The 27,604-nt window shown below is 41.3% G+C and overlaps 1 protein-coding gene across 2 annotated transcripts in view; it reads right to left on the bottom strand.

The window, feature by feature from the left end:
- slc24a4b (solute carrier family 24 member 4b) overlaps positions 1-16,728 on the bottom strand; it is a 35,956-nt gene extending 19,228 nt beyond the window's left edge. Inside the window, exons 1-2 of one of the 2 annotated variants that reach the window (XM_067572260.1) lie at positions 15,313-16,728; positions 9,849-9,953 (exon numbers count right to left, since the gene is read on the bottom strand). In XM_067572260.1, the coding sequence (XP_067428361.1) occupies positions 9,849-9,953; positions 15,313-15,469 (262 nt within the window). In that variant the 5' untranslated portion in view covers positions 15,470-16,728. The remainder of the gene's footprint in view (positions 1-9,848; positions 9,954-15,312) is intronic. The other variant, XM_067572259.1, reaches the window with a different exon arrangement.
- Between the last annotated feature and the right edge of the window lie 10,876 nt (positions 16,729-27,604).

Genomic DNA, 27,604 nt, shown 5'->3' on the forward strand with positions numbered 1-27,604 from the left:
AAAAGAAAAAAATTCAAATAGATGGGACTGCTTCGCTGCTGTACTACTGCATAGAAGAACAATGCAGTAACAGGAAAATAAAGGAAGACTTGGGCCTTTGTCACATATGGACTCGTGAAGTGGAACAGTGCTCACCTGAGACTTCTCACTGCATCTGTCCCAACCCTCACTGTTGTCTGTTTTTATAATATTTGATGGTGTGCACACATGTCTGAATAAGCGCAGCATTTGGAACACTGCACAGGCAAACCAAATATCCTCAGGATATAGTCTTGATCATCTGCATGCCTCCTGGATTTCATTCAATTACATCACATATGGAAATGTAGAACCTTTTTATATCTCTGTTAAGTCCATGTATCATTTAACACATTACATTTGCAACTGAACAAAGAGTAATGAGACATACACACACACACACATATACACTACAGTACCATTTCTAGCTGTAGGGCACAAATTAATCCGACCTTGATTTGTAAGACTTCTGGTATCTCACTGCCAACACTGCAGTGTTCTGACTGACTTCATGACAGTAAATGCAACTGATAAGATTAGAGGACACAATAATAAAAACTTGAATATATGAGTAACATAGATTATGACCTTAATATAAAATGAGAAGCTGGAAAACACCTGGCTGACATTGGAATCTTATAGCAACGTTGACTGTGGCAGGCGGCTTTAGCTCATTTCATTTCTGACAGGTTTATGTGCTGAATGAAACGTGTCGCAAAGCCGACTGCCTCAAGCAAAGGCACAATCAATTACAGGATTTGTCAGCTGTGGCCTCAGAGGTGACTGAAAACAAACTGATGCCAGTACAGAAGGCTGAACTCCTACTGATACCTCATGGACAAACAACCTCACACACATACATTATTCAAGCTGCAGAAAGTTGCCTGTCCTGAAAAACATAAGACCATACAAAAGTGTCTCAGTAAAGCAGGTTTAAATTTTCTTGCTGTCCAAGACCATACACATCTTGCTTCCATGTTCAGCCACCAAACCTGCAGGTCTGTCACCGACCAATAATTAAAATGGCATAGCAATCTAGTTACTTGTTTAGCCTCCTTACCACTGTGTACAATCAGCTCTGACTGAGAGTTTGTTAAAAGTTGGTGATCACAAAGGTGTTTAAAGGACGCCAGCACTGGGAAGGCAGAGATGACAGGCAAGCAGGGGTCACCTCCCAGTCCCTGTAAACATTCAACTAGACAGCGTCTGCAGGGTTCGTCTGCGTCTCCTCACTGCGGAGGTCAAACCAGACATGAACATGCTTCCACAGCCATTTCCCACACAAGGACAGGACGATATGTACACACGGGAGGACAACAGACAGATTGCTTAAGCAGTGCATCTCAAATGATGAGAATCATAAATAATATGCATCTTCATGGAAGCAGGGAAATGTAATTTTGACAGAAATGGGAGAAATAAATTGGAGAAGGCACCTCATTCTACCCTGCGAAATAATTAACTGACAGAAAATGATTTGCAAATTTAATCTTTAAAGTTTAGTGAGCACAAATGGCCAACCATTTGTTGATTAGAGCTTCATGAATTTGAGGAGTCTGCTTGAATACTTAATTTTTTGTTACATGATCAGTCATCATGAGACTTTATACAATACATGATTGATAATTACAATATCACTTATTTCAGAACAATGAATAGAATCATCTATAATGGAAATAATTAGTAAAAATATTAGAAAATAACTAGGAGTTATAATTGGTACATAAATATTTGACATCTTGAATCAAATGATGTGAGCCAGTTTATTAACAGTTCGGCCAGAAATTCTAAATCTTCATGTAAATATGTGTAACATGAATGGCGCCAAGCAAGCTACTTCCATAACAAATCTATTCTGCTGGGCAAAGATTTGGTGATTGTAAATGTCTGAAAAAACAAACTTGCATGTATCCTGCTGTTCTTGTGTTTGCATGTGACTGCTGTCCTTTTTGGAGGGAACGAGGGAGGGAGAGCGTGAAAGAGGAACGTCTGGACTGGCACGGAAGGCAGGAGGCAAAAAAATACAAGTCCTCTCCAGAAGCTAAGCTACAAATCTATAAATAAACCCTGGATTCTCTGTTTGGACACCTGACTGTGCCGCTTATGCAAGAAATTACTGGCAACACTTTTGTTCATGTGTCTGTCCAACACCCATTCCCTCATCTTATCAACCCCAGAAGTAATTACAAGTCCACACAGAGTCCTCACAAGAAGTGTTGGAGGATTTTATGAGACGCAGTGCTGCTACAGTTCACATTAATGCTACGAAGGCCATTATTGACTAAACCATGGTCAGTTAGACCTAGTTTCTTCAAACTCCTGCTTTTATTCTATGTGGCACAAACAAGGGTGTACTATTAGTTTCTTTGATTTGTTGTTGCACTGCTACACAATTCACAAAATTAAAATCAATTCTACATTCAGTCATTTTAAAATATTGTCTATACACAGGCAAGGAATGGCTCACCATTTTGCGAAATAAACTGATTTGCCTTCTTACCAAGAGTTCAAGGACCAGTATATAATACTTAGTGGCATCTAGCAGTGAGGTTGCAGATTGCAACCAACAGAAAACTCTGCTCCTTCCACTTCCATGTGTGAAGGGGAACCTATAGTGGCTGTGAAAGAACGCAAAAGGCCCTCTCTAGAGTCAGTGTTTGGTTTGACCACTCTGAGCTACTTTAGAAACATGGTGGTGCAACATGGCCGGCTCCATGGAAGAGGACCCACTCTCTATGTAGATATAAAGGGCTCATTCTAAGCTAACGAAAAACACAACAATTCTTATTTTCATGGGATTATACACTTATTAAAACCTACTTATGAATATTATATTCCATTTCTGCCAAGTCCATTCTGCTAGATGCCACTAAATTCTACACACTGCACCTTTAAATATGAAGCTTGATAACACACTCATTGCCTGTACGGTAAATATGAAGCTACAGCCAGTAGCTGGTTAGCTTAACTTAGCAAAAACACTGGAAAGCGCTAGCCTGGCTCTTGTTGACACTTTTTTGTATGGATAAACAAATGAGTTATAGTGTGTTAATTAGTGAAATTTAGAGCTGCTGGTAGGTGGATTTTGTTACCTTTGGACAGAGCCAGGCTAGCTGGTTCTCCCGTTTCCAGTCCTTGTGCTAAGCTAACCGGCTGCTGGTTGTAATTTACCATACAGACATGGGTAGTATAATTCTTATTAAACTCTCAATAAGAAAGCAAAAAAAAAGCATATTTCCCATAATGTCAAACTATCCCTAGTCTAACCTCTTTAAGTCTTGTTTAATATGCAAAAATCCTCTCAGATAGCCTTAATTTATTGACGTATTAAAGCCAGAGCATGCCAGCCATCCTTTACATTTGTGCAATTATTATTCCATAATCTGGTAATATTCCAGTTATTATGGTGCTGTTACATAATGGAGCTCAGTATCGGGTGCCGTCTGTTGTCCCAGAGAGGGGACGACTGGCAGGACAGTGCACATTGCAGGCCAGTCTTCAACAACACTACTGCGGTGGCCTGGGCAAAACATCCAAATATTACTGGGATAGAGCCATGCGAAGGTATACAGGTTTTTTTGTTGTTGTTTTTTTCTAAAATTTTGTGGTCTACAACTGAGGAATCTTAAAATAGATCATTTTGATTGGGCAAAACACTGTGCCGTCACATATTATACAGCTGAATAAAAATATTATGATGTGAGCAAGATGTTTTGGCAGAGTGCCCGGTGCTACCTTCTGTCACAGCCCAGCCCGCTCATCGACCAACAGACCAGCCAAGTCATTAACAGAACACAATTGACACTTCAGTACAATATTCAAGAGATTCTTCAGAGGATACTGATAACTCTGTCATTATTAGTGCATTAGATAATTGGCTTGCTCCAGCAGCGTGTAGCATCACTCGCTTGTGACTGACAGCAGCCATTCTTGTAAACATGACGACAGCATCACGACTCTCCTTATGGGAAAATCTCTAGGTCAAAAACAAACCATACGTTATGAATATTGTGGAGCTTGGTTCACCCAAAACACACACACGCACACACCCACCCAACCCACACACACCATTATCCTCTTGTTAGGTCAATACTTTCACATGCTCAAACATCACATGTACAGCTGCTCTCACATGGTCATGTAAGCACTTAAACACATGCAATGTTACCTGCATGAACACACTCGCATACCTATTACACTTCTACTTTTAGCATGAATTCCCTTCAGCATTTATGCATTTGTGTGTATGAGAGTGAGTGGTTGAAAGAGGCTAAGTTGATGGAGCAGAAGGTTCAATAACCTAAAGGGGACACCACTGTGAAACGTATGTATTTATTGTGCACAGGAGAACTAGGTAAACAACTCCCTCAGGCCGAGGTATGGATCCACAACAAAAGGCACAACAGAACTGCCTTTAAACCGGGTGAAATGTGCTTCCTAGTCTCAGTGTTAATTAAAAAGTACTCCATGCTAGCCGAAAGCAGATCAGAATGAAAATGTATGAATAACAAAAAGCCAGCAAATCTGAAGCAGAACAGAATGTGAATGAATAAATACAGAAAGAGGTCAGGCGTGTTTGAACTGCACAGCGCGGAAAGTGCTCTGTGCAGGTGCTCGTGCCTGCGCTCCCCTCTCTCCGCTGCATTGTTCCACCACTGGCATGCGAGCGAGAAGCAAAAGCGAGGTCAGTTTCCATTATGCACAGCAGCATAATCCCCGCTTGTGTAATTCCCTTTTAAAAAGCCTCCTTCTGGTGTTTCCCTGGAGTTGACGAACCTGCATTCCAACATGGACTGGCCGCTACTCGCTGGCAGCTTTGCCCTCATGTCGCCGCCAAGTTTCCTGCCTGTTCCCCTTGAAAAAACACTCAGTATCGTCCATCCCCTTGTTTGCCTAAAATCCTGCTTTTTTGTTCTAGCCAACCGTTGAACTCACACTCTACTCACTGACAAACATTTATACCGAATCAACACACTGCAGTACCTGCAGGCCAGAGTAACACAGTTCCTCCTCACCCACACTACATCTCATACCCCCGTTTATGGAGCAGATTAGTGTTAAATATCTAAAAACACAATTGAATCTTGTGAGATTAATTCATAGCCATACTAACTTTGTTGTTCACTTCAACTTTTTGCACTGCACTCTACTTTTACAAGCCCAATTATGCCACTCAAGGGGAAGTTTTCAATATATGGTATTAGCAGCACCTTTATTAAAGGCAAATTATTCCTCCTACAGAATATTAAGCACAGCGCTCTGCCCACTCTCCGATTTTGTATGCTCCACAGTATTCTGTGTTATATTCTGTGTCCCTGAGCGAACCTCATGTCATCTTTCCTCAGCAAACAGATCCCTCCTCACACAGCCTGGGATAGCACATGAAACATTTTAATTCTGAAATAAAACAGCCATTGTTTTTGCTCCAGAGTTATTGCAACTTGCCAAATGTAGGTGGAAAAAGTGCAAGTGCATTAGTTCCTTTCACCATGGGATTGATGCAGGGGGAAATGCACCTCAAGGGGTGGCATGACTTAAGGTCAGCATGTGATGCTTAAATAAGGAGTATTCAGAGGCTCTATCGGCCTCTTGCAGTGCAGTGTGGTTTAGTTCTTTGTAGATTACAAGCATGCATTGTAATCAAGCAGGAGCGCACCAAATAGTCTGGACAGCATCTTGTGTTTTCAAGGTGTTATTACTAAATGGCAATAGTGGAAGAAGTATTCAGATCCTTTACTCAACTAAAAAGTACCATTACAGCAATGTAAAAATACTTCATTACAAGTAAAAGTCCTGCATGAAAAATCCTACTTAAGTAAAAGTACATAAGTATTATGAGCTTGATGTAATTAAAGTATTGCAGTAAAAGTAGTGGTTTGGTCCCTCTGACTGATATATTATTATATATGACATCATTAGATTATTAATACTGAAGCATCAGTGTTAGAGCAGCATGTTACTGTTGTAGCTGCTGGAGGTAAAGCTAGTTTCAACTACTTTATATACAGTTAGCTAGTTTAGTCCAGCGGTTCCCAACCTAGGGGTCGGGTCCCTCCAAAGGGTCACCAGATAAATCTGAGAGGTCGTGAGATGATTACTGGGAGAGGAAAGAAGAAAAAACAAAGTTATGATACACAAATCTGTTTTCAGTTTTTGGACTTTTTCTCTAATCTTTGATTTTTGCTGAAATATTGGATCATTTGAACATTTATTGAAATGAAACCATATGAGAAGTTTAGAGGGAAAAATCACTATTTGGTGATGCTGTTAACAACTCAGACATCTGAACACAGCTTTTTGTAAGACGTCAAAAGCAAAAAAGGTTGGAAAGGTTGGAGGTTTCATCTTTAACAATGTGTTGTATTTTAAAAGCTTCTTATATATTATCCATTGTGTCAAACCTTCATCTGGGAAGTAACTAAAGCTGTCAAATAAAAGTAGTGGAGCAGAAGTACAAAGTAGCATCAAATGGAAATATTCAAGTTCAAGTACCTCAAAACTGTATTCAAGTACAGTACTTAAGTAAATGTACTTAATTCCTTTCCACCACTGCTGAATGGCCAATAAAAGAGACACTTATGATGAATGGCTTAGCCTTAGTTTCAGGACAAGGAAAACAACATTACCAAGCCATGAACCCAGAAAGACTCCCTCACTGATCACAGAAATAATGATGAAGAGGAGGAAGAGAGACCAAAGCTGGCTGAGTATAATCTATGCAGCCCACAAACAGCAGCCTAATTAAAACGGAGCTTCAGATGTTGCACACACTCCTCCAATAAGCCTCCAATAATAAATTCTCATTCAATCTAGCCTGGGTTCATCCACGGTTAGTGCTTTTCCCTGGAGGGGTGCAGTCCAATGGTATCGCTGGTCCACTGCTGGATCATCAGCTCTGAACAAACAACTGCACAGAGACTCTGAAACACACAGATTGTGATACATACATGCACCTCACTGAGAGTAGTATTTTTGATTCTTTCAGAAACAGTCGTATTTGTACTTCCTTGTCTCCCTGATGGAATTTTGTTTCAATAGCAAAAATTCCCCCTGACAAGTGCAATATGCAGTCATTCAATGCTTCCCTGTTCTCAACCACCTTTACATCAAAGACTAGTTTCAGACAAGACTAGTTGTTTAATTGGGTTTCTCTGTTTATGTTAGCTCACAGTCATGTATACCACTAAAATATTGTCACTGTAACAGTTCATTTTATTCATCTTTTCTGAAACAAGTGTAAAACACCAGCTGCGTAATTTTATTACACAGAAAACAAAATGAGCTGGAGACTTTTCAAGAATTATGAGTGATTTTCTTGATACTTGTGCACTGATTTGATTTATTCCCTCTTCTTGGTTTATTATACTAAGACTCATTTCTACAGAAAATTCCTTAAACCTGATCTTTTTCTGGTCACTTGGGGCACATGAAGCTGTAAACACAACACTGACCTATTAACTGTTAAGTTAGTATAGTAGCTTGTTCAGTTGTGTGTCACTGTAACACATCCAACAGAGAGAGAGCAACATTAACATTCATTTGGAGTTGTGTTTTTTTTTTTTCCACCTGGCAAATATAAGACCAATATTCACACTACCTTTAGCTCTGTTTTTGGTTGTTAACTGCTGAGGGAAATATCTGGCTCTCCACTACATTCGCCAGCTAGTGGCCAACTTTTTGGTCTGCTGTTTGGTGCTGGACAGTAGCGTACAGTGAATTTTAGTGCTTTTTCCACTGAAAACAGTTTCCTGCAAACAAAGTTGCTGGTCAGGAAACCAAAACAAGGAGCTCAAAGATGCTAAAAACACTCCATAGAGCTGAGGGGAATTGTAGAGTCAGGTGATAATTGTTTCTGGGTTTGTCACCACGAGTCACACATACATAGTCATGTGAAAATGTTGATTATAGCCACAGGAACAAATACATATTAAATGCCTTAATGATTTGTTAAAAATGCTGGTTTTGCAGTGTAATATATTATAAAGGCAATACCAAAGTAGTAAAAAAAAAATTATTTTGCATATATATAATAGTCTTGCACTGCAATAATCAGAACCACGCATACTGGTCAGAACAGAGCAACCAGCTAATGTGCCTGAAGTGTGCGTCTATGGAAGGATTATTCACAAGATCAAGACGCAACAACAGTCATATGATCAGCTCACACTGACAAGGCAGAACAGTGGTGGGATAAAAGGGAGGAGGACTAGAGCCGATGAGAAATGTGTGGAATGTAAGTACAGTCTGGTGCCTCCAGTGCAGAAGACATTTGAAAAGGGGGGTGAAAAAAAAGGTAATCCTTGAGGATTAGGAGGAAAACTTCCAGCACATAATCTTGTCATTTGGCACTCATTTCAATAGGACCCTGCTGTGACTCTGAAAAAAAAGTTTACATTCAATGTCAGGGGTGCACAAATAGTATTTGCTTTGCTTGTTTATATATAAAATAGCTGGTTTCAGCACCAGTGAGTTCACTAATCCCTGAGGGATTCTGCCCGCTGTGACCAGTAATGAAGTAATAGCCAGTTAGTGCCCACTGTGATGCCACAGTCAACAGGAAATTTAACACTTCAAATTACCTCCAAATTGTCTGTGCCCTGGTGTCATCCTCTGTATGCTAGTCAAATACAAACAGTAAAAACAAGCCTCAAAACTGAGCTGCATCCTATTTAGTAAGATAATTATTCATGGAGCTTAAAAATCCTCCTTAATAATCACATGACCAGAGCTACATACATTTATCACAAAAATGACCAAATGGGACTAAACCTTTAACCTTAGCAGCATTAATGCCATGCCAGACAAAACACAGACTGAGTCAATTCAAATCAGATGGAAATGACAAACAAATTACACTTCGATCAATAATTTCATAAAAAAAAACAACAACTTAGCTTTCAGGTTTTAATGGCCTGATGCAGATGTCAGCAGTGTCAGTGGAAGTGTCAGCATACAATCCAGTATAACTAATTATAGAGAATGCTGCTTCCTTTAAATGTACCAAAGATTCTGTAACATAATCAATACCCAACCCCTTTAATAGCTCTTTCAGTGTTTATTGCAGCGGAAGTGATCTAAAAAAGTCAGAGCAATATAAACCCAACGAGGAGGTGAAATACGGCAGCATATAAACACAAACTCCATAAGTATTGGATGTTTGAGTTTTTCCAAACAATTTATTGATATATTTCCTAAACACTACATCCCCTTAAATAGAGTTGACTTATAGATACATGCGTATTTAAAGGTTTGCATTGGTCATGCCCTGTGCATTAATTGATCAATTCTAACCTATTGCACAAAGAGCATGAAATATCTTGAGAATCTACATTTTTACATTTAAAAAGAATTTTCATGGCTTAATGAGTCTGAAAATTTGTTTTGGGCTTGACTTGGTCTTGTGTTTTTTGACTCAGTAAGGACATCTTGACTGTATGCTCAGCACGAAATGTCTCATTTAAAAAGTACTCATTGATTTTTTTGGCCCCTTGGGAACAGTGGAACAAGCTGTACACACACTATTTTCATGTTAGGTTGCTATGACTAATGTGTTAGAAAATGCATATTTACACATCCAGCAGACACGGAGCAACATTAGCATTCATTTGGAGTCATGTTTCAGGTCACATGACAAACGTAAGAGCGGTGAGAGTGAACCAAAACGGTAAAGTTGTGGGCTGCAAAACCAAAACAATGAGCTGAAAGACACTAAAACACTGTATAGGGCTGAGCATTCATCGCTACAAGTACCTCTTTCATATTACACATTTAATTCATTGTTAATATAAAAATACTGATTAGTGCAGCTTTAATTTCACAGAACACCGTACCTGGCTCTGAACAGTTCTTCTCCGTTTCATTGTCCATTGCTGAAGCCATTAGCCGTCTTCCCCAGTGTTCATGGTTTGGATGGCCTTCCACTATCATCCCATGGCCTGCAAACACAACGCAAACAGCTTTCAACAGCTTATCATACATTCACATACATATAGTATCTAAGCTTGTAGCCAAATATGCAAGTCTACAGTACACAACATATTAAAGATGTTTTGGGACAAATCTGAAAGTCTTTATTTTTTTCGAGTAATTCCATTTTGCACACATTAAAAAAAAAAACAAAAAAAAAACAACAACAACAAAAAAAACAACAACACTGCAACCAAAACTATCATGGCCGCTGCTACAGAGCATGTTTCATGACCCAAAAAAATCTATGATCATGATCACGGTCATTAATCCAAACAAGGTTGCTTTTCCTAATCCCTTAAAAAGTTTAGATATGCCATTTTCATCAGACGGCGGCAATAACACATCAAAATGCAGCTGCTGTGCCATTTCTGTTTTGGGGTGAGAGTGGGGAGGAGGAGCGTACAAGTTTCATTTTTCATTAAACTGCTCTTAAGCCTCTGTAATGAGGACATAAAAGACTGCAATCCCAAATCTATTATGTAAAAACACACCAACCAGCCGAGCAGCGTTTTAAACTTGTAATTTTCATAAAATGTCGCCATACAGACGCAATTTGGAGTCGACAAAGCAGTAACTTTATTGCAGGAAGTTAAAAAACTATTACTGTATACACAATTATGAGTCAATCACTAGGGAATACTCTGAGGAGAGATAGCCTGTGTTTAATTCATATACAAGTTGATCTATAACAGACCACATCTGTCTGACTTTTAGTCGTAGGTTGCACAATGGTTGTGAAAGACAGCCTATTTAGCAGCAGACTCACATGATGTCAGTGTTTGTAAATGTCTCCAACCATGTGAACGTTTCCGTGTGATCACTCTGACTCTGCAGGGTACTTTCCCCTTCTTTCAGGAAGTAATGGTTTAAACAACCATTACTTTAAAGGGTAATACATTGAAGCATACTGACCTAAAAAGCCATTTTTAGACAGTGTATAGACCTCTAGCAACATGTTGTATTGTATAGTAGATGTTATCAGAGCTATTTCACTAAAACCAGCTGCAACAGGCAAATATAAGATCAATTTTTGTGAATTTCAACATCAACCCCAAGTGCATTTCCACATCCAGGATTAAATTCCTCATTTTCTAGACAACGTCACTTATTTTTTCCTTCAATGTACTGACACAGAAATGTCTTCATTAAATGGCTTTCAATCCAATATATGGTTAGACAGCCTGAAGATCAGCAGGCACTGGACAAACAGATTGTACACAAGGCGACTGCAGCTGCTTCCCACAGCTATCCAATCCAAAAGACCAAACCCTCCAGTCATCGCTCAAACCTGTTCCTCCTCACTAACCAGTGCAGCGTTTCCCAAAAGCATCTGAAAGCTAAGATCATCTCTGTCAAATTCTAAGTCTCTGGGCTAAGATCATGTTACTCTTAAAGATGGTTTTTAGAAATGGGGCTAAGAGGAAGAATAATGTCAGGGCCATTAAAAACATATGGACACTTTGTGCCAAATGATGGCTTTTTAATCACTTTTATCACAATTACAGAATTATATGTAAGGTACAGGCTGTGAACGCTCACATTTACGCAACAGCTTTGAACATAGTGGATCATTTTAATTATTTGGAAAATTGTGCATTACACTCCATCTAAATGCAATTTCTCCTGGCAGTTATGTGTGGAATCATTTGACCACAACTATAAAAACAAACACAGATTCTATTATGTTTCCTGGAAGCATGTGTGTGTGCATGTGTGCGTGTGTGTGTGTGCATGTGTGTGTGTGTGTGTGCATGCCATTCAGTGTGCTGTGCTCTCCCTGCCCAGCATCTGAAAGAAAAAATAACGGAGACGCAATTCTGTCAGTATTTCTAGGCAGACTGGGGTAAAATAAGGGCTGTTACAGGCATGATGTTGCTGGCTAATTCTACTTTTGCCGCTTTCTTCCCCCAGTTGACTCGTTTTGGTCAGCATACATGAAGAATAAGATGATTTATCAGAGTTTTGGTGTCATAAAGAACTTGAAGGTTCCCTGATTAACCGCTGTTCATTTGTCAGCAGGAAATCTCAAACACATTGTAAATTTTCAGTGGAATTTGGTGGACAGGGACTTGGAGCCAAGAATCAGATCACAACGAAATGACTGTGGTGATGCGATTCTTAGATCTAAGATCTCAAATAATCAACAAGCCTAGTGCTGAAACAATCGGTATATTAAATCGATTAGTTGATTGACAGGAAAAACTGTCAACTGTCATTTATCAAGCAAAACTGGAAACATTCTCCGGTTCCAGTTTGTCAAAGAAATTTGAGGATTTGATGATTTTTTTCTGTTTAATGTCAATGAAACTTTGATATATTTGTTATTTTTCACATTTTTCTGACATTTTATAGGCTAAACAGTTTAAAAATAGATTAATTGACAATGAAAGTCATTAGTGCAGGTCCAATAGAAAATTAACATTTGATTAAAATTTCTCTGTATGGGGTCAAGAGATAAACTCATCTTCAGGGTCTGATAAAGGTGTAAACACAAGGTTTAGAACTGCTCAGCTTTGGTGGAGGTTTACGTTCTGTGTGTGTCCTCAAGATGCTCTATAGATTGGTGCATCTGTAAGAATGTGTTACATTGCCTTGTATACATAAAGCCAACCTGAAATTCTGATAAATGCAGCGTATTAACACAACATTAGAAGGAGACAGGAAAGCTACTTGGCTATTTTTGAGCAGAAACAAAACAAAATTAACTAAAATGGGATAAAAAAAAAAAAAGCAGATTCCTGCATATCCAACACACTGTAGTGAGAAGCAGAGGGAGCAAAAGTGGGTGACAATAGCCCTGTGGTAATGTCATCCTCCAGCTCTGTTCAATCAGCTCAGGAGGGAGATGGACCAAGGACAGCTATCCATCAATCTTCCTGTGCTATGAGCATGCTCCCTTATATGGAGTATCCGCCTCCTGTCGAGCCCCCTGCTGCCCCTGCTGTGCTCTCCCCCCTTCAGCTATCACCGTCAGCCCGCTGCACCTACCTGTCAGAGCTGAGCCCTGCCTCTCAAAAACACCTGTTCTCCCCCCCCTCCCCCATGCAGAGCTCCGTCACACATACACACACACACACACAGCCAGATCGTCATGCACAACAGCATGTTGCGCCCCACCCCTCTTTATGGAGATGTAACCCTGGAGTAGTACATCAAATCCCATCCATCTGGACCATTCAGCACATCAACACTCCCCCCCCACACTACTATCAATCAAATGGGTGGCAAACACAGGGCACAGGTTTTACCGTGACATGACAAATGCTTGTTGTGATGGCTGAAAGATGAGCGGGGCCGCAGCTATTCAATTAGACAGATCTGATTATGGTGAGCTTTGGGTCTCACGGGTTCAGAGGGAATTTCTGTTTCTCTCACATCAAAACACCTCTCATGCGTGTCACCTTGAGAATCCCACCACCCCTGCTGTTGCTGCTGCTGGTCAACCACAGCTGGAATTCATGAGAAACGCCTTCTGTCACATACCCCTACATGACAATCATTGTGAGGGTCATACGAACTTGATTAAATGAATAAAGGCAAGCCATTAGTGACTGGTGAGGGGGACGGGGTGGGTTGGTGATGGTGGTGGGGGGGAGAGACATACTTTGGCTTCCAGAGCCTGCCTTTGGAGATAAGAGATTTGCACTCGCCTGTATGATATCATTCCAGAATAATCTTTTAAGCCTCTTGTTGTTTTTAATGTAATTAATAAAACTCCTGATACATCCGTTAGAGATCTACATTCAGGCAGTTGTGGTGAATTTACAGCCGCTTCCAGCCCTGGGGCCTAAGTGGTTGCAGATGGACAGATAGCACGAGGGTCTGGGGATGGGCTTAAGGTTAGAAGCACTTTGAGGGGGGGCGGGGGGAACAAACAAGCCGGCCACTCTTCTCTTTCATGCACACATGCAAAAAAATTCATGATTTAAATGCAGCAGCAAGTCTCCTCCTGCAATGTGGCTCAACTAAACACTGCAAAATTCATGTTGGAAGCAAAAGCATGGTGTTAATGTTCCCCGTCTATTAAGAGTGCTGTCCTTGGGGTGTGTTTTGACTAGTTAACCTCTGATCCCAGTGGTGTGGCAGATATCATTCTTCACCAGCAAAATGTCAAGGTTGGCCGTTAGATTACATAACCTTGTGTGAGGCGTGTGGGATGCTCTGCGTGTCAGTGTTTGCACGGGCCTGAGGTAAGAGTTTTGACGTGTGCATAGGGGAGCATGTTGTTTGAAGTGTGTGTGTGCGTGTGCCTGCATGGGGCATCACACGCATCACGCATGACCAGTCATCTGAGTCGTTTGTTCAGCGCACACCTCGGACATCAACTATGAATATTGCAACATACAGCAGAGCAAAAAAGCATCCCCGTGTTTACGCCCCCCCTTCCTCCTCCTCCTCCTCCTCCTCCTCTTCCTCCTCCCTCCCCTCTTTCAATGAGGATCAATGGCCTCTGCGTAAAATCGGCATCCCTCGATCGCCATGCGGAACCTGGACGCGTGATGATGCTCGGGAGTGATTGAGGTGATCCAGTGTGTTCAATGGTGTGTGTGTGTGTGTGTGTTTGAAGCTCCGGGGCACACGCGATGATGCCAGCATTAACCACGAGCCTGAGCTCCGGTGTAGTGTGACCGACGATGCGCCTGGCGCCAAAAAAAAAAAAAAAAAGCACAATTTGGGAAGAAAAAAAAAAAAGGCGAAGCGCAAACAAACCAGAACCAAACAGCGTTATGGGCTCGGTTACGATCATTATGTGCGTGTGAACCATGAGGTGTGCGTGTGCTGTGATTATGAGCCTGCCTCTCAAATTAAAAACGTGCCGCTGCCACAGCGCGCACACTGCGGCATATACGGACAAACAGACGCATGTATACCCCAACATTGAGATAAAAAAAAAACAAACCTGACAATAACATGTGCAGCTGACTTTTTATACTGAGTGTGATGGGCCATAAACACCAAACACATCCTAGACTATTCAATGCATTTTAATGCAACCTGCACACTTCACCTAAATTGGGGGAAATCCACAATCAGAGGCATCGCATGTGTGTTTTTTTTTTTTTTTTTTTTTGGGCAGGAAGACGGACCTGCTCCTTTTTGAAAATACAGACACATAGGCTACTATGTTCTGATCCCATGCCCTTGACATTACAGCTCATTTGTCTCTGTAATCGATTGGAGGTAGCTCTATAATTACAATTAATTGATGTGCATGTGGGTCCCATATTGCGGGTGTATGATTATACTGCAGATTTCTGAGCCGTTTCGCTCCCTCCTCAGCTCTCTGTGCCCCCGATGTATCTCAGCAGTCTCTCCCCCACTCACCTGTCTTGGTCAACAGCGCCGACATGCTCCACGCCACGAAGAGGACACTGCAGATAAAGCACACCTGTACGAAAAGCATCTCCCTCCTCTTGCGAACTTTAAATATCTTCGCAATTATTGTCTTTTTGGACACGCTCACGGTGTCGTCCCGCTCCATGCTTCTCAGCTCGGCCGGCGGCCACTTTTTTTTTTTTGCGTCCTTGAGAGCCGAAGAAACTGCCGCCCCGCTTGCCTCTTCACACGGAACAGAGTCGGGATGTGGTCCTCATTTCAAGCCGTCCAGGGCGCAGATGGAGAGTAGTGAGGCGGACAGGTTTTTTTTTCTCTCTCTCTCCTTCTCGTCTCCGCCGTTGAGAAGATGCCTTTTTAGCCGCTGGGACTGGTAGACTAAGCAATGACACGGCGGTCAAATTCCGATATGGGTCTCCAAATCAATTTAACAATGCTCCAGAATTCGGATTTTGCAAGATGATGAGTATCGGACGGGCTCCCGCTGCAACCTGCATCCTGTCCCGTGAGAAAAAAAAAAACATCAGCTGCAATATCCTTCTATCCCTGTAGTTTCTGTGTTTGGCATAAAATGCGTCAGTGTCCAGTCATAAACGTGGAGTGGCTCAGCTGCGCCGTATCGCAAACTCCACGCACCTGCGCCTGTTAAGTGAAACCAATCTGTGTTCATCAAGGTTAATTGTTAAATTCGGGCAGCAGTCGTGCTGCTCGCCTCGCTCGGGCGCCTCCCCCTCCGCATGAATTCCTCCTCAGTGCAGAAAAGCCGCGCTGATGAGAGAGGACCATCAGCTCCCTTTTGCTTCCAGCTGCTCTCCTACTCTGCGCCCTTCATCCTCCCTCAATGAGACCGGGGCTCCTTTAACTTTCCCGAGGACTGCATGTGCAAACAGCCTGTAAAAAGATCATGTCGCTCCTGCTTCGACTGCCCACCTTGAAACACCCACAAGACAGCTGCTCATCGATCACTCTGGACCCTGGAGTCCGGAAATCTTTCACGTTATTTGCGCGTCGCCGTGTGACCAAACGTACAGGATTTGTGCGCCGAGGCAAGCCCTATCATGCCACTCACAACAAGCCCAACACAAAACCACCCGTATCCCAATGCTGTGTTATGAAACCAAATCCAATATCTTTCTGGGTCCCGAGCACAGCCCCTTTAATAACCGGCCTACAAGTTACCTGCTATCCTCATTTTGATATCATGCTGAATAATTGAGGTTATAGATCTTCCAGCTCACGGGCACCCATCCTCAAATCTACAACCATGAAATAATTTCTCGTTGCCTAAAGGTTTTTTTGTGCCAAGATTATAATGGCTTGTACGTTTTGCTCTTGAGAAAATTGCTTCACACAAACAGACCTGTACATACTAGAAATGAATCATGTAAAAGGGACCTTTTTGTCAGTGTGACAGCAGTAAATTAGATGTGGGTAAAATATGTCCTGCAGTCAGGGATCATTATAAAGAAAATAATTACTATTATAAGAAAAAAAAATACTGTATATTCAGGAAAGCATTAGGTTAATATGCTGTTTTGGTTATTCACATCACTTTTATGTATAGTATGAATTTTCCACAAATGTATATGTCAGCTTAAAATGCTCAGCTGACATGGATTTAGCCTCAGCTACACCCCTTATTAGTGTTGGACTTGCAGCCTGCTCTGCTGGTGATTGGTGAAGTTCAAGTGTCATTGCACACCTATTATTTGGTGTTAGCTGTTGTCACCTGGAGCTGTCACTTTGTGGACTCATTCCCTGGACTTGAAAATGTAGAAAAAGATCAATATGTGAGAGAAGATGTACTTTGATATCAGTAGCTTATATATTATGACATCTGAATCGAGTGTAATGTAGGGGGAAGGGAAAATACACCTTTAACCAAGAAAATTTCTCTTTTATCCATTTTTTTTCTGGAACTGTTTTCTCCATAAAACAAAGAAGAGTAAGATTCAAGGTTGTTTGTTTGAAAATCTCAGTTAAAGATATTTGAAATTTTGCAGCAGTGTCGGTAAGCTGACAATGATTCCACCTACAGAAACGTAAAAGGAATAGTTTGAGATTTTTGAAGATACACTTATTTGCTTTCTTTAGAGTTAGATGAGAAGCTTGATACCAATCTTACGTTTAAGAGTGGTATCAATCTTCTCATCCAACTCTTGGCAAGAAAGCAGTAACCATATTTCACAAAGAACTATTCCTTTAAAGCTTTTGTAAGTGGTATCAAGTTGTAATTGAATGGGACTGACTTAATTATTCCAGGAGTAGTCTATGAATACAGCTGGCAGTGTATCTCCCCAAAAATGTCAAACTGTGTCTTTTACACTTGTGTTGTCTTGCAATTACAAATTTGTTGGAGGACTTGTGAAGCTGCAGAGCGGATGCTGCCCCCGCTGCCTCCAGGCCTGCAGGCGGGTCACCTTAACTGCCATGATAACAGACAGGAGAGCTGTCTCGCCCCTCATAGCCATCCACACTCACAGGTTGACAAGGCTGAAACAGCATGTCAACTTTCACCGCCACCGCTACTGCTGCCCACTTTAGCAAAAACCGAGCAGCATGTAAGGGGTCAAAAGGCCTCTCACTCCGACGCAATCTCCTGCAGACCAAGCTTATGTAAGATGCAGATCAGTTCAGTATGAGGCAAACCTCCAAAAACATCACCCATCATCTCCAAGAAACATCCAAGACATTGTGTGAAGGCTGCTAGTTAAGCATTGAAGGCGTCACGGGTTATTAGTGAGGGCTCTCTGAATCCGTCACCAGGTCTCGTCTTTATCCTGCAACTTGGGTCTTCTGCATGCACATAAACACACACATAAACATCAGCATTTGTGACTCGTACCCATCCCAAGGGATTAGTCCCCTCCAGGCCCCTGCCCACACAGCAGGCAGGCAATTGGGGAGCAATGCCAGGGCCTGCTTACAGAGATTTAGCCACTGCTTTACACTCCGTGGCTTGGTCAAACATACACACATGGCCTCGTTTGCCTTCTCCAGGACCTGGTGAATGGCCCGCTGATCTGCAGAGGAGATAATAACGTGTGTGTGAACTGTGGTTTTTAGGGAGACAACGGGGAGATTGGCTTTGTAGGAGTGTTTTCACGTGGGCAGAAGTCAAAAGGAGCAGTCAGCGCAATGTAAATGTGTTGTTTGATATAAATGCCAAGCATGTGTCACGTCCTTGCACTGCAGATCACTAATGACTTGATGTCAAGGGTGTTAACAATGAAGCATGTGAGTGTTGCACAACAATTGCCGTTTGACTCAGAGTTGCTCATTTCAGCTTCCAACTCCATTATCGCTGTGATGATTCATGCGGTTTGTTCACTGGTTTAATGCAGTAATTAAGATTCAGCCTTTAAGGGCAGTATAGCAGAACCATGACAGAGTTTACATAATGTTTTTGTAATTATGGAAATATTGTTTTCATTGTACCAGCAGTATGTCCCAGTTGCTATAGATGACTGAGGTGTGTATCCAGTAGTAATGTACAGAATGAAGCTAAATACAGTCTATGTCAGAAAATAGTGAATGATTATCAACTGCTGGTTTTTACTGATGACATATAACTACAGCATGGTGAGATAGAGAGTCATAACACGGACTGAAATTACCCAAAAAGTCATATCAGGTTACTTATGCAAAGTAAGTGAGAACTATGCAAGCTGTGGGAACGAGAACTGAAATAAAACAGGAGGAAACAGCAGCTGAGAATCTCCCCACACAGTCTATTTAGTAGCTTCTTCTGGAGCTTTCAATCATATTACCTGCCGCAAGATGTTCAAATTTGCATTTCTCTGAGCACTTTAAGGACTCAGAGCAGAAATGTGATCATCTACAATTCCTTGAGAACTGTGCAGTCTCCATCTGTTGATGGAAATCTTGCGATATGATCAAAACCAGGACTTGTTTTCTCAAGTCCTGGTCCTGTTTTTGTCTTGTCTTATAAGTTAAGATCAAAAACAATATATTATCTACACATTATACACAAGAACTTTGTGATTAAAACTCTGAGTGTGCCTTTAAATTCTCTCTCTTTCAGCGTTTACAAGATACAAAGGGAGAAAAGGGCAGTTGGAATACAGTATGTCCTTTTAGAGTGGTAACATTGTGCTGGGATATCCCATGTACATGTGGAGTGGATTCTGCTGAGGTGTGTTTTTGCGATGTGGAGAGATGACCAGGTGACACTGAGCTAAAAAAGGATGCATTAATGCACTGCTGGCATTGTAACTAATATTTCACAAATTATCTGAAGCAAGAAGACAGTGGAGGGAGAATTATCTCCAGCTCTGAACCCTTTTTTTTTTTTTTCAACCTGCCAAGTATTGCACATCCCTCTTTAGCCAGAGGCTGCTATGTGCACACACACACACACACAAGAAAAGTCTCTGGAGACCTTCTGATTTTACTCCTTGAAAAAGCTCGTCAGTCAGCTGCAGAAAAAAAATGAAATATTCATCATGAGTTTTGAGCATTCTGTGGCAGCACCGCAGGTTTATTTGTATGCCCGCTCAGGTGTGAAGAATAAACAGGGCAGAGAGGAGCAACAGAGAGTCTAATCTGTGTATTCTAGAGGCAGCAGTCATCTTCTGTACCACTCTCTTCATCTCCAGGACATGAAAACTCACCCATACAGCTGTCGACAATGTAAGACAACTCAGTCAACCCAAGACAGCCAACATCAGTACCAAACATTATGATTCATACAGTGCTTGCTACTGTAACTGCGTGAAATACAGGGTAATATGCTCGATCATTTACATGCGTTTCATGCCGGCTGAGCATGATTCATTTCTTTATCTCTCCAAACAAATCTGTTGCATAACATATAAAAATTGGCAGAGTGATGTACAGTAGGCGCCTTCTGACTAGAAAGGAAAACTTGCTCTTAAATGTTTGGTGTATTAATGAAACAGCGGGGTGGAGAAAATGTCATGGACATTTGTAGTGTACATAATGCAATCCAGTACAATAGCTTCAAACTGACTGAAAGAGTGTGTTGACTCACCCGTCCTGTTTAAAGTTGTTGTATCTGCTGAGGAAGACCATGAGATGTGTGTGAAAGCTATAGCTAGTTAGTGGCCCTTAAAAAAAAGAACTCCAGCAATTTAGCATTGCACTTATATAACATTGTTGGACTCACAATGGACAGTTTTTCAAAAAAGAATTGATATTCAATGCAGCAGAATCAGATTTCTTTTAATTCCTTGCTTTTTTCCCAGGCTCCTTCATTACCCATATGATAGTAGTGACTAATGTAGCTTTGAGCTGCTAGCCTCAAGCAAAGATGAGGCGCAGGCTTACAGAAGTAACCTCACGTCTTTGTAACTACACATCTCCAGATTTTTCTCCCATTTTCTATCTTGTAGTCTTCAGTACCAACTGACGCTAACTCAAGTCAGATGAGTTGAGGCAATTTATCAGATTTTGTGCAGCTCCCTCTGGAGCCACTAAAGGCTTTATACAAGTTATTTCGCATAACAGACTTTAATTTGTAAAATTGGTGGAGTTTAAGTTTAAATTACCAATTCCAAGGTCAAGAGTGACCTTTCGTGCTAAAGTGAAGGCTATAGTTTGTGGTCTTGCATTGGAGTACATTATATGGTATGGTGTTCATGATATTTTGTCCACTTCCTGCACATGACTAATCTTCATGTAGACCAAAAATCAACGAATGTGCTTTCATTTCTCTAGACATCATCTCATGAATTAATCAACATTTCAGTTTTTAATTTACCTTTATGTTAATTATTCCCTCAAGCTGTTACTTATTATTCTGGTTCCACTAAACATTCTTATTTTTCTCTTTGCTTACTTCCCTCATAGAAACTGAAGTTCACCTATCAAAACATCATACTCACCACTAAGGCCCAAGACATCAATTTGACTTTTTGGAACAGTTTTAGGAACAGTGAGCATCAGGACTGCGTGAAATTGGATGAAGGTTTCACTGTTTGGGGTGCTATGCTGACTAACGATGGACAGTGGCTAAAGGAAAAAGGTTGGCTATATCTGAGAAAGACTTAGCCTTTTGTAATGAGCTGCACACAAATAGCTTCATTATTCTTTTGTCCGCACAGCAGAAAAGGAAGGGTAGGCAGGCAAAGAGCAACCTTTTCCCCTTGCAAAGAACAGTGGAGAGTCCCATTCAGACTGACCACAGAGGTTATACCAGCGGAAGCATGCAGCCCATTCATTCTGGGAAGATAGCACCACAGTTGCAGAGACAAGGTCTGTATTAATACTACCAGCAGTACTCTGAAGCAGAGGACAAGTGAGGATGAACTCTTTTTACTTCATTCACTTGGAGCTGGGGGTGGAAGGGTGTGCATTAAAGTCAATGAACTGGTAGATTTCCCTGCTGTGCGATTTCAACACCCTGCACACCTCCACACTGGAGTAGGAGTTGTTAATGTCATGGTGTTATTATTCATAAGCAGACACGAGGACTGGAATGTGCTTTTTGATGGAGAACTTATCAGAAATGTTTTTTTTTTTTTGTTTTTTTTAATGGGGCACTCCATCAATTTTACACATGAAGATCGAGAGTCTGTAAATCGTAATTCCATCAGTTGGTGCATTAAGTCCCTCCTAAGTTCCTATAACTACTAGCTATTTTCAGCTTATTGATTTACTAAATCAGGTTACATCATTAAGACTTAAACGAATGTCTTATCTAGTAAACACTTTAGTAATGTGTAAATTGGTTGCTAAAAAAAAACCCATCTATAGCACCATCCAATAAGAAGCTGTGTGAACAAGAAGTCACTGTAGCATCCTGAGCTGTAGTGAATCTAAAAAAGACTATGATGTTATGTTATGTTATGTTATTGTGTTAAAATCCTTAAAATGACATCTACTCCTTCTCCCTCATTAAAAATCCAGAATCTATGAATATGCAAATAGATGTCTCCTACTTCAGTCCATTCTCAGTGTTTGTGCACTGCAGGCTTGAAGTTTCCACATCACACTCATGCCCCTTAAAATCAGATTTTCAACGCGCACAGAGAAACTTTCCATTTTTAGCAGATGAATGTGAAAACATCCTTCTAGTGTCAAACACATACATCATTCTGCACAGTGAAGCTCAAACATCCAACTGTAGGAACAAGAAGAAAAGCATATTTTTGGACTGGAGGGGGACTTTAAGAGCAGCTGGTGCAAAAGGCACTTGTCATGAAGAACACTGCTCAGCCTGTAAAAACAGTTTCAATATAACAAAATTTTTAAATACTCAATAACTAATCTGCTTCATCTGGAATATTCAGGTGTGATTGGATCAGATTTTATTGACAGTGCCAGCAACACTCAGAACTGTCATTAGATTTTCAACTGAACCCTGCCTTTTCATATCAGCGCAGACAAAACAGCACAGGGAGAAATCTCTAATGTGAAACAACCAAAACTTTTTTTCAATTTTGGTAAAGTATTGCTCAATGTAAAAGGCTGATTTAATAAATTGGGTTTCAAGGCCTTTTTTTCCCTTCTTTTTTTGACATCTGAGACCAAGTCCTTTCAATACAAGGCCTAATAATCACAATTCAAGGTTTGTTGTGTTTTGTACCAGATTTTATCAGGTGAAAACTTGATACTTGAATGTTCTTAGCTTTCAAATCTCACAGCAGGTTGGGTTAAGTTTCAAGTTGCCATTTTCGTGACTCAAATTGAGTCTTTAGCTCTGGAAACTCTTTTTTTTTATCGAGTCTTCAGCATGACAAACAAAAGAATGTGTGACTGAAAGCACTGAAAGGGCAATTTTATATTTGGTCCTGTGGTTGGGCACATGGGCGACACAACTAGAATTGTTCTGATGCAGGAAAACCTCACTTATGTTGCGCTACAAAAGTTAAACCAAGCAGAATAATTTGGACATTGTTTGACCGAGGTCTGCAGGCCACCATTCAGAGCGGTGGCATCTAAACTGAACTGCACGACGATAAACGGTTGTAATGCTGAGTCACCTCTTTGGATTCACACTCCTCGGTTTGGCCTCTGCTTGTTTTCACATCGCTGTCGTTCACTGCAGATGATTCAGCCTTCTTACACGGCACTGTGTCATGCCAGAGAGTCGTCCCGAGTTTAGGAGAGACGTCTGCGGGGGTAAACACAGAGCTAACCCTCTTCATGTTTTTTTTTTTTTGAGCTTAATCATCGGCAGGGTCCTCCTCACAGCTCTCAAGGTGATGTCAGCCATGTCACATCAGATAGAGCCGGTTCCCCTCTGATGTGCTGAGCGGAAAGAGGAGGCCAGCCAGGTTGCATTCTGCTGACTGGCTGGAACCACATGTCAGCCTGAATGCAGTTTGCTAAGAGGCTGATACTGCCCTCATCCAAGAACGCGCTTCCTGATCCTATTGCCTGCATCGCCTCAAGTTACGGACAACCAGCTGGTCAGGTTTGTTTTGCTCGGAGAGGAGAAGAATGTGCTGTTTGTACTTCAGCCAAGCAAAACAATCTCATGTGATCTGTCCTAAATATCCAGTCACATACACATGATCGCTAAGTCATCCACATGTCTCTGCCAATAAACCAGCCAGGATCAGTCCTGGCTATGAATTCACCCAACAAAATGCATTGTTTCATCGAAAAGGCAACATGGCAGCTGCAGTATTGTGGACTGTGGGTAATCTGGCAGCGAGTGCCTTTCGTGGATTTGTGCTCGTGAGCATTCCTGCTTTGTGGATGGGTGTGAAGAGCAGGTTGCATAAGAGGATCACCTCCATGATGGTGTAATTCAGGATTCCTGCTCAACACAGTCTTTCTATGTGTCTTAAAGAGTGGGTGTGCATAAGTGGTTCCTTTACTAAAGGACCATTACCACAGCAAGACGCTGGCACATGGGGATTAACCATAGAGAGAGGAATTGGGGAAGAGATGGAGGAAAAAAGCAAGCAAGAGCCTAGAGGGGAATTAACAAGTGTTGAGTGGGGAAGAGTGAAAGGGGAGAAAATGAAGAGAATGAAAACAAGATGAACAGTTAAGTCACTCTCAAGAGTAGCCAAGAGCCTAAAAACTGCTTTTAGGTTCTAAATATTGTAAGGTGACTCCACGCAACCAAATTTTTTAAGGAATAGTTCAACATTTTGGGAAATACACTCACTTTCTTGCCGAGAGGTAGATGGTGTGCTAAGCATGGAGCGAGTCAGGAAAACAGGTGGGAAACAGCTTGCCTGGCTCTCTTCAAAGATCAAAGATGCTCCTACCAGCACCTCTAAAGCTCAGAATTAAAATCTCGTTTGTTTATTCGTACACTAACAAAAAATTTAAAATGGCAAGTGGTGTTTTACAGGGAGCTGTAATGATTTCTTGGTGACAAGCAGCCGAGTGCAGTGACTCCTTGGTCCTCAAGAAATTCTTTCAATACATCCATGCATGTAACTCCCCATAAAACTACAACATGTTTTTGACATTTCAGTTTGTGTACGAGATAAACAAACTAGATACAACATGTTGGTAGGTGTAAAGAAGGCGTAATTCTTTAAGCTTTCCATCTGCAAAATTGGAGTCCTGAATAAGTAATTCTCTGTTAATTTGAGTGTTTAAATATTGCAAGATCTCTGAAAATTGGGCTTCATAATTTAATTATTTTGCATTTTCTCAGTTGAGAAAGTTGAGATAAAGGCACAGAGTCCTTGACTCCACAATTTTTGTTATTCTGACCTCAAAGAACTACTTTGCAAATGCTCAAGAAATTTAGCATGATGTCCATTTGGCCAGAGTAAAGAGATAAAGTTCCATTTTTAGAGCGGGGTATCATGAGATTTGTATGCCTTATGCTATGTTTGAATATTGTGCGGTTTCATAGAAATGCGTCCCCTTTCATATTATTACATTGATGTCATTGGCATTAAGTGGTCTGCTTAGTGAGGAGACCGGGAATTCAAAAGGGATTATATTCATTCATCCTCCAATCCACACAGATGAATGGATATACACAACCAAGATGCTCCTTTTTTTTTCGTTGCAGCTTTTGCCACATCGTTCCAGTGAGTACAGCGTGAAAAGCAGAGGGATGATCACTCTGGAGCCAGGTGATAGATCTGTGATTTGTCGTCGTCTGACAGATCGGCGGGGCACTTGTTGAGTTGAGAGCAGGTCTCTCGCTGGCCTCCAGAGGGCAGAGTGGCCTCGGTGCCCCAGGGCGACTCTGCCCTGTGCTCTGGGCTTAGCTGCTCGTTACATTAAAACAGGGGCTTCTGTGACAGAGTCAGCATTATGAAAGCTAAGAGGATTAGCTGATGGACATTTCTGGCGTTGCCGGTCAATTATCAAAATGAAAAGCAGTGACTGGCCAGGGCTGGCATGCTCTGTGGCACAGAAGAGCTTCTCCCTCTCCTCCCCATCATCTCCACTCTAGCTCTCTATCTCTCACTCAGCCTCAGTCTGTCACAGGTTACCGAGGTTCGGGGTGGAGGGGGGGCAGGAGGGGTGGAGGGGGGGGGGAAGAAATAAATAAAAGGCATCACTGGTGCGTTTCTGAAGTTTTTTTTTGTGTGTGTGTGTGTGTGTCTGTGTGAGCCATGGATTAAAAAAGAGCATTTAAATTTTAATGTTTCTAAAGTGCAAAACTGTATGTTATGCAACTGTATAAAAACAGGCCTGCACGACAGCCACCCATCCGTGCTCAAGTCTAACTCCTCCAACCATGTGCATGTTCACCCACACACACACACACTCCTTAACACTGCTCTCTTTCACTGTCCTACTTGTGTGTATGTGTGTGTGTGTGTGCCCCCCTGTGATTGCTTAACAGGCTATCAGTGTAGGAGTCTCCACTGCTCTGGGCACATGTGAGATGGGAGAGTTGGGGGTGATGAAAAGGAGTGTGGAGGCTGGAGGAGGGGGAGCTGTTTTGTTTTGGTATCTCCATATAAGTGGCATTCCGCAGCTGCCTGTGTTAAGGATCTACCCCGGGGATTCACACAGTGGTGCAAATGTAATCAACCGAGTCAATGTGCCACCACGGCACACTGGAACACACTGCTCTGGCAATGACACCCTCCATCCTCACGCCAGCAACACTCCCTCCTCCCTCCTTATCGCCTAACTTTTCTAATACACTGGTTCCACCTCACTGGGGCACAGCAGAGGTGAGGCTGTATATCCATGTGCCTGAAAAAGATAAGAAAACAAACTGCTGGACCATTTCATTATTTTTTTTTCACCCCGTCACAAACAGCCGAGGAAGTAAACACAGTTTTTACTGCGAGAGACAGTTGCCTGAAATATAAAGAGAGCGTTAATCCTAGCTCACCACGTAGCAGGTTGAGTTATATTCAATCCCAGTTATCACTTCAGGGACAATGTCATCTCACCACTGCATTACAGATGGTCCTGCTGCATGGGCAGATTTGATATGGGTATTCAGAGGCTGGTTAGATACAGCTGAAAAATGTCTCCATCTGGTGTTACTGCAGTAACTAGTTGACCTAGTAGGCGGTAATGTGCTGTTATAGTACAGATAGCAAATGAAATACACCACATCAGCTGTGGAAAGACCTGGGTGTGGTTTGAAATGTTTCCATAATGATGCCAATATGATACCCAAATTTCATTACAGATACCAAAATTATATTTTTCAATATCTTAAATTGAGCAATATACTAATAACATTTTTTCACATAACAAATATGCCAAACTTCTCAATACATCATTGTTTAAAGGTGAATTCAATTCATTTTACTGATGAAAATCTTTTTATTTGTCTTGAGTGCTACTACTCAACTTGTTGTCCTCTGCGGCTCTGAAGAAGGTTTTTCAAGTTTGAGAAAATGACTCTGATGATGTAATCGGGTTATTTTCAGTTTGGGCTTGCCATTTCAAATCTATAACAGAATTTTTGTAATTACAAATGTTAGCTGGAAGTATTTACCAGGCAAAGTCTAATGAAAGTCTATAAAGTCTATCAATCTATCAAGTTGCATTTTGGGAAGTGTAGGATTCAGCTTCTGTGAAACTTTGTTTATACAAAGGAGTAAAGTTCAGGATATCTCGGCCTCCACAGATTCGATTTTGACCATTATTTCTTTTTTGTCTGTCTCTTGCAAGTCTCCATCTTTATGGAAGTGCAATAATAAATTGCTTTAATGCTGTTTTAAGACAAGTGGCCACAAGAAATTGCCTGAATTTACTGTTGTCTAAAATTTGCAAATTTTCCTGATCAAACAATATTTGATCAAAGCATATGAACACAAGACTAAGAATATGGGACAGCATTCAATGCCATCTATCTATACTTGACAGGCTTTGAGTGCTTGTCAGTATTCCAAAAGTACTG

The sequence above is a fragment of the Thunnus thynnus genome, chromosome 18 (assembly GCF_963924715.1).
Source record: "Thunnus thynnus chromosome 18, fThuThy2.1, whole genome shotgun sequence".
Lineage (NCBI taxonomy): Eukaryota > Metazoa > Chordata > Actinopteri > Scombriformes > Scombridae > Thunnus > Thunnus thynnus.